The sequence below is a fragment of the Triticum dicoccoides genome, chromosome 1B (genome assembly GCF_002162155.2).
Source record: "Triticum dicoccoides isolate Atlit2015 ecotype Zavitan chromosome 1B, WEW_v2.0, whole genome shotgun sequence".
Taxonomy (NCBI): Eukaryota; Viridiplantae; Streptophyta; class Magnoliopsida; order Poales; family Poaceae; genus Triticum; species Triticum dicoccoides.
Genome location: NC_041381.1, coordinates 689,910,165 through 689,918,227, shown reverse-complemented (window position 1 = coordinate 689,918,227; position 8,063 = coordinate 689,910,165). Strand labels below are relative to the sequence as shown.

The 8,063-nt window shown below is 49.5% G+C and overlaps 1 protein-coding gene across 1 annotated transcript; it reads right to left on the bottom strand.

The window, feature by feature from the left end:
• Nucleotides 1–6,420: 6,420 nt before the first annotated feature.
• Nucleotides 6,421–7,849, bottom strand: LOC119349713. The gene has a single exon (XM_037617801.1). The coding sequence runs from the start codon at nt 7,837–7,839 to the stop codon at nt 6,916–6,918; it is 924 nt and encodes a 307-aa protein (XP_037473698.1). The 5' UTR covers nt 7,840–7,849; the 3' UTR covers nt 6,421–6,915.
• Nucleotides 7,850–8,063: the final 214 nt, after the last annotated feature.

The following is an 8,063-nucleotide window of genomic DNA, read 5'->3' as shown; positions in this document are numbered from 1 at the left end:
GTTTTGGAGGATTAATTTAGGGGTTTCATATTGTGTTAGCTAGCTAATAGAGAAAAGTGACCTCTTTTTCTCCGTGCTTGGTCGACGCTAGCTACTATACATATAGAGAGAACTTGACACGCTAGCTCGTAAGCAAATGAAGGAACCATTAATTACACAAGATTGTCATGAACATATACGGAGAGAATTGACCTCTCTTTCTCCGAGAGATTGATCGAACAACAAGTTTCCGTATATCGATCCGACGCTACTACGTATATACAATATAACATCTCTTAAAATGCCTAACATATTAAATCCATTTCAATTTCCAGATGGTATTCTCCCTTCTCATTTATGATGTGGTCAAGAAAGAATCCCGCCAATTCCTCTTGAATTGCTCGTATGTGATCATGTGGTAGGAGTTCATCCTGCATCTGCCACATTTAATTTAAAGAATGGGGTCAACACATATAAATGAATGAAATTCAACACAAATGATGGTAATAAAATAAAATTGTGAATATTATTGTTTACGTACTTCATATTGTTTTTTAGAGTAGCCCCGCTGAGAGGTCGCATTGTAGATGAACTTGCAAACGTAGTATCCACATAAATTATTCTCGCATTCCTGCCACAAGCACTTTACGAGAAATAGAGTTCAATCAAACTGATAATCAAGCATGATTAATGGTATTGATGAAATTAGAATCAATGGGAGATGCGCGGAACTAGCTATTGCTACTTACTTTCAGGTGTGTAAATCGCAGCTCCCTCGGCAGTCCCGGAGCTATTCCGGTGAACTCTTTCCAAACCCTGCCAGACAAAGAAAATAATTACTTGATATCAGGAAATGAACAAAGTTGCCGATATGGTGTGATAATGATCGATTGAACTTACTTCTGGAGCATTGCAGCCATGTCTGCATAGTCCTGTGGATCTTTTTGTCTCGAGTCTAAGACAGTTACTACCCCTCCCCCCCCCCACACACACACATTCAAGCTTAATCTCTAGCAGGATAAAGTGGAAGTTGCGCACACATGCATAACTCATCAATTACATTACTATAATTAACCTCGAGTAAGCGAAACCGAATATGCACAAGACAATAACACTCACTTGAAGTTGTAAGGAAAGAGTATTTTCCCTTTGCTTTGATTTCAAAGTAACGATTGTAGCAAGTTGTCCTCAATATCTTTGATTCTGTTTTTAACCGACCATTCATTTATGGTATTTGGGTTAATGAACCCAATGTCATAGATTTATGCTTTTTTGCATTTGACGATCTTCAATCTGCATAATATACTGAGGATAATTATATATACATGCAATGAAAGAGCTGAGCTATAGAGACTTAATTACAGAAGTAATACTTACAGACAGTAGCAAGTCATGAGTTGTTTGTCGAGGGCATCTTGATTGTATAACTGGAATAACTCTACAAATTGAACAGGCATCACCTCAGTTCCAACGAGGTCGTGCTCCTCTTTAATTCCCAGTATCAAACTATCCTTCTCAGACTTGCAGGTATCCATGTACCATTCATGCAGTCTTTGCACAATCATTGTTAGAGGAGGATGATCAGGTTTGACGAGAGGCTTCCCACTCTCGTATCTAAAGATATCTACCTCTAACATTTCAAATTGTACATCATCCCTCAGGTATCAGCAGAATTGGTACCGGGCACTAGCCCCGGATGATTAGCGGCGGTATCGCTAGACACCCTTAGCGGGGAGGGGGGCACGATTGCTTTGCCTGTTTGCCGAGTTGGGGAATTGTTTTCCCACTTCTTCGTTGTGCTAATCTTGCATCACTGGAAGTACTTCACGACCGCCGCGCATTTTTATATGTATGTTTAATACAACAGACATAGTTGGAATCCGGCGGAGGCAGTGGTTGTCGCTTCAGGGCATCCAGAGTGCGCTTCACTTTCACTGGATCTACCTTTTCCTTCAGAGTTGGAGGTTTCCGTGAAAAATGGGCCTGCACTTCAGCTTCCACGATGTCATCGGTTTACTTGTCAGTCCTCTCATACAGTAACTTTTCTGGAGCCTTGAGACATGGACCGTATTTGAATTGCTTCCTGCCTCTGCTTGTACTGCTAGCCGCCGGAGCGGCGGCGTCTCTCTTGCGCTGACGCCGCGGAGAGTTGGAGGTTGCTGACGCCGTGGAGTCCGCCGACACGCCGGAGGAGGCGGAGTCGGGCCCATGCGTCTCGAGCAGACAGGGGATGGGGCTTGGCCTGAAAACCACGCGGACCCCTCGGTATTCGTTGGATCATTAAATTTATCACGGGACCGCGAGCGGTAAAACATGAAGCCCGGGCCCCATGCCCCGTCCGATCCCCTTTAATTTATTTGACCCATCTTTCTTTACTGCTGCTGTAGGTGAAACGACGGCTCCTCAGCCCCGAGGCGTCTCTCTCTCTCTCGATGGGCACAGGTATGCATGCACCCACCCAGCCCCCAGCCATTATTGTTGCTCACTGCCTCACTCCCCTCCTCTTCCTTCTTCCTCACACAGCAGCTCAAGCCTTCCACACACCAGCCCAAGCCAAGCCTTGGCCAAGACCAACAATGAACCAACCGCGCCGGTCGACCAAGTCGGCTCAACCGATGCACTAGGAAAAGAAGGATACGAGCAAACGCGGCGCCCCCAGGCGAAGGAGGGGGAGGCCCCACATCGTTCGAACCCTCGCTCAATGGCGTGTGGGCCCGACTCCTCCAACGGCAACGGCCCCCGCGCCTCCTCCCGCCGGCCGCAGTAGGAGTCAGGCTGACATGTGGGGCCAGGCACGCTGCCGGTATAAATACAGGTGTGGCCCCTCTGTCTCTCTCCTCCCACCGCCACAGATCACTCGCCAGAAACGCCCACCTCCACCGGCTCGACCTCCTGGTTCGAGTCTCGTTCCTCTGCCCCTCTCTTTCACCTAGGGTTTCCGGCGTCTGCTCGGAAGCTTACCTCATCCCGTATTATAGTCGCGCCCACCTCCACCGGTTCCACCTAGGGTTCGAGTCTCGTCCCTCTTCCCCTCTCTTTCACCTAGGGTTTCCAGCATCTGCTCGGGAAGCTTACGTAGGCAGAGTCGTTACAGATGCATTGATGACACTTCATGAAACATTTTGAAAGGGCACTAAAATTTCCATAAACAGTTGTTGGCATTAACGAAAATCTATCCAAATATTATATAAACCGAGTGAAAGTTGACATTAACCTTTTCACTTATTTATACTAAACATTTTTATTTCACCATAACTAACCTTATTGTTAGTTATAGATGTCATTGTTACCAATACGCAGTTCAATGTATTATTTTAAATATTATTTTTTTGAATTTAGATAGAACATTTAACTTTTTAATAATGTTCATATATATTAAGGTACATATAAGTTATAAAATCCAAAAAGTTATCATTACAAAAATGTATGTTGGTATGATAAAATTATTATGCTTTATCACATAAATTTTGTTTTATTTATTAAATTTAGAAAGCTTAAGATGTTTTTTTGTTGTTTGAGTGAGATTTCACGATACTCTAAGCAAGCATAGGTATTATATTATTCTACATATAAATTTATGCTCTTAGGTTGTGTTTGGTATTATCATGGATTATGGTAATCATATTTTGCACAACTTTATTTTGCCTATTTTTGTATCTTTGTGTTTGTTTAACCTGTATTTGACTACTCTTATGGCTAACTTTGTACCGCAAATAATAAAATACACACAATACAAAAGAGTTGAACAATAAGAGAACTAATCCTTAATGTATTGTAGTGGATTTAATTTATGCTTTAATATATTTTTCGAGCATATATATGTGTCCTCCTACAATATTTGGTGGAGTGGTTACATGTGTATAATCTAGATAGAAATATCTCTGTAGAGGTTTCAAGAACACAAGATTGTCAAGTTTAGGTCTATATCATTTTGTTCACTCTCTCTCGTTAATTTTTTCGAGACTGATGTCGCCCATTAATGGTGCTAGATTATGGGACAGATTTTACCTTTTGTATTAGCCATCATTTCATCAATACATGAGTGATAAATACTTGTGACAGAGATCATATTGGGTTGTAATATGCATGAGTATTTGAATCTATGTATGTTGCAAATTATTTGGAAAGTCGCTTGTATTCCCCCTACAAGAACCCAATCCGACTAGATTTATGCATTGTAGGCTAACTTTCAAGATTATATGCAATGCCCTATTTTATACATATACAACTTTACACCTCATGCATCGGATAAATGTGCAGTTGCATACTGATATTCATACCCTTGACATGTATGAGTTGGCTCTATAGATAAATGTTCATGTGAATGGAAATGCAGAGACCAAGACCAAGGAGCCTATCACGTTACGTTCGTTTACTGCAACATCATTTCCGCAAATATGATGTCATTGAGCAAGGTGTGGGTTTCGATCGTCGGCTATGTGGCATGTTCGATGGTCCTCTCGTGCTTCGACGCTCAATGTGGAATTGGAGCTTCCATGGAGAAGCCCATGGTGGTGACCATGACGCACGGAGGGTGCTCATGTGTGCAAATCTTGGTACATGCAAGACCACCTTTTGCACCTTCGAAACTCGTTGTGAAAGTCGGGGTTGTCTATAATATATGGTCGATCATTGGGCATGGGCCGTTGCCGGTGAATCTAAAATAATTCAAGAAATATGCGACTACTTGTGCCAAGTCTAGGACTTGAACATGCCGGGTTGGTCCACCACAATGAGCCTAACAATCTAAGCTATGCCTAGTTCGCGTCGCGGCGTGGGCTTTGGTAGTCGGCTTTACTGACGTGTCCAGCATGCCTCTCGTGCTTCAACATTCGATATGGAGTCGAAGCTACCGTTCGGGAGACTAGATGGTGACGATGGTGCGTGAAGGGTGGTCTTTTTGCAGGAGTCTTGAGGGGTGCAAGCCTTGCTTTTTTTTCCTTCTTCCTTCTCCGAAGCTCGTTGTTAATGTCAGAACTGTCTATCATTGATGTGTATGGTCATATGCTTGATATGGGATTCGTGCAAGGTTTTGTGATGATAGCATATTTGATGGTTGTTCATGGTGAAGTCAGAGCCAATGGACCTAGAGTGATGGTTGACGGCGATTGCACTTGTAGTCAGCCTCCGACTTATGATCTCTTATGGACAACTTGTGGAGCCCGTGTTGGTAGCCAGGTCGTCCGACACGATGCGTGTTGCCATGCTTTGTGACGACGGCCTGGACGCTGGGTCTCTCCGGGATCCTCATTGGGGTACAGTGTAAGTGTGCATTCATAGATAATGAGTGCATGTGCGTGTAGTTAAGCATTTGCGTTTATGCTCGTATATGATTCTTTTTTAAGAAGGCATATTTCGCTTGGGTTTCCGTTAATTAGCTTGGCAACTAATCTTGGGGCATCTTGCGAGAAAACACTTGCATTTGGCAGGAGGGGGAACAACCGCATAATTCCCTCGGTGGTGGGTTCCGGCCGGGAAACGATCCATTATCCGGCCGGGGGGCAACGGAGAGGCGAATAAATCACGAACCGAAAACCGCAGCGCGGCAGGAGCCACGGGAACACGATCGAGCACCGCGACTATTCAGCGTGGAGGCGGAATTGATTCCGTGCCTGGTTCGGTTCGGTGCGCGCAGGCTCAGCGTGGACGGAGGCAGCACAGCAGGGCCACAGAGCGAGCCAACAGTGGCGACGTGAACAGTGTCTGTGCACGGGCGCAAGAACTCGCACACTCCACGCAAAGAAAGAGAGAAGGAAAGAAAGCCGCCGGCGCTGTGCGCGCGGACGGATGGACGTGCGGACGCCGACGGGTCGGGGCCGGGGCCGAGCGGTCACTTCCTACGGCCCTATTACCTAGGAGGACATCCATCCAGCCAGCCAGCCAGCGGCGAGCCTGGGAAACTAGGGGGCGGGCGAGACATATCGGGCCATGGCGCGCGCGCCTTGCCGATCTGCGCACGCCCCGTGCGCGTCACGTCCGCTCCGCACGTCGCGTCCCGGCCCGACCCGACGAGCTCCTGCGCCTGCGTGCCCGCCCGCCGCTTTGGCCGGAGGCGGCTACATCTCCTATATTTCCCACGAGCGCAGAGCGTCCCGTCTGTCCGTCAAGGAACCACGTCCAAGATCGTGGAAGATCCATCGTCGTCCCATGTTTCACCACTCTCACTAGCAAGTTTTGGCCTCGCGCTTTATGGGAGTTTATCCTCTTGGCAATGGCGATGGCATATGATATGGGCATCTGATTCCAATCCATCGTGTCATCCGTCGTGTGGCACACTGCCGTTGCCGTTCGTTCCAGTTTCCCCGAGTTTATCCTGGCCTGGGGGCAGGGAGAGCCCCGCCCGGCGCACACTTTTGGCACCCTCTTTTTCTCTCTTTGAATTTTCGACGAGCATCGGGATTGGTCCAGACGACGTGTAAAAGGGCCGAGAGATCGAAAAGCTTAAAAATGGAGATTTTACCATGCGTGTTCCCTTCCGAATCACAAACCGCTTCTACTATACACTCCCCTCTGCACTGATCTACAAAGTCTTATAGTATTTGTTTACAGAGGGAGTACTTTTTATTTCAAGGTTTTTGAACCGGCGATGCAGAAGAGAGAGACATCTTCACCCATGGTTCCGTCCGCTACAGCAAGTAAATTCAGCACCACGAGCGACCCGGCCCAACGGATCCCGGCGATCCGACGGCCGCGGTAATACCACGTCGCACCCGTCCCATGTGCACCCACTCTGCCATGCCCGTGCGTGCCTCGCCAGAAAAGAAGGCGTGCCCATGGCCATGACCGAACTCTCCTAGCTGAGCTAGCTAGTGACTGACTAGTGAGCGAGGCAACGAGACGAGAGCTTCTTCTTCTTCTTCTTCCTTATGTACTTTGCACATAGTGTCTCCGACCAGGTCCCGACCATCACCGAGGAGACGACGCCACCGACGAAACTTATTCGACCAGGACGAGCGTGCCGGCCATGGACTCCTCCTCGCGCCGGAACCGGGTCTGCTTCGCGATGAACGCCTCCACGGTGCGCCGGAACTCCTCCGCGTCGTCCGAGCCGGCCCACCCGCGCGCCACGCCCACCTCCGCCACGTCCCGCGCCGTCACCGACGACCGCCGCCTGCGCCCGTTGTCCGACTCCGACCGCCGCATCAGCGGCAGCGGCTCCGGCGACGCCGACCGCCTCGAAAGCTCGCCGCGCCGGCCCATCTTCTCCGACCGCGTCCGCCTCGGCGCGCGGGCCTTGCTCACGGCGCGCGTCGTCACCGACACCACCGGCTTCACCACCTCCTCCTCCTCCTCCGGCACCGTCGCCATCGCCATGGCCGGCAGTGCCACCACGGCCGCTTCACTTGCCTGCGTCGGCATCGGCGTCGGCGTCGGCGCCGTTGGGGCGGCGAACGAAGCGAAGCTGGCGGCGGGGGCCTGGCTCTGCTCCACACCGACGCCAGCAGAGGACGAGGCCGGGGACGGCTCCACACGCTCGCGCCTGGAGAGCGCGAGGAGGAGGAGCACGATGGCGTTGCCGAGGACGAACACGAATCGCGGGCTGAAGAGGAGCGAGCCCGCGACGCGCATCGCGGCGGCGGCCACGGACGGCGCGCGGGAGGAGGACCACGACAGGAGCGCCGCGAGGGCGATGAGCTCGCCCACCCTCAGCATCCGGAACAGGAGGCGAAGCCGCAGCGCTGCTCCGGTGGCGGCCATGGCGGACATGCGCGATGCTACTCCGGGTCCGGGGCGCGGCGAGAGCACGTGGCAGGGCACAGGTTTCTCGGGGGTTTGGCTCTGCTCTGGCTCTGGGTTTCTGAGCGTGGGAGGTTGAGCACTTGGCAGAGGCGAGGCGGGTGGTGGGCTTATATAGCCCATTTCCGGTGGCCTTTTGCGCTCGACGGGAATATATTTGTCATCTTGCCATTATCTATTCCAATTTTATTATTGCTCAACAGCCACAGTGCATTTTTTGTAAGGGGTTGCTGAATGGGCAATAGTGTTCTTTTCTAGTTGCTGGGGGAACTGGTGTTGGTTATGGAAATGCACATGATGCAGGCTTTTGTGATCGAACACAATTCGAGCATGGTGTTGTTACTGTT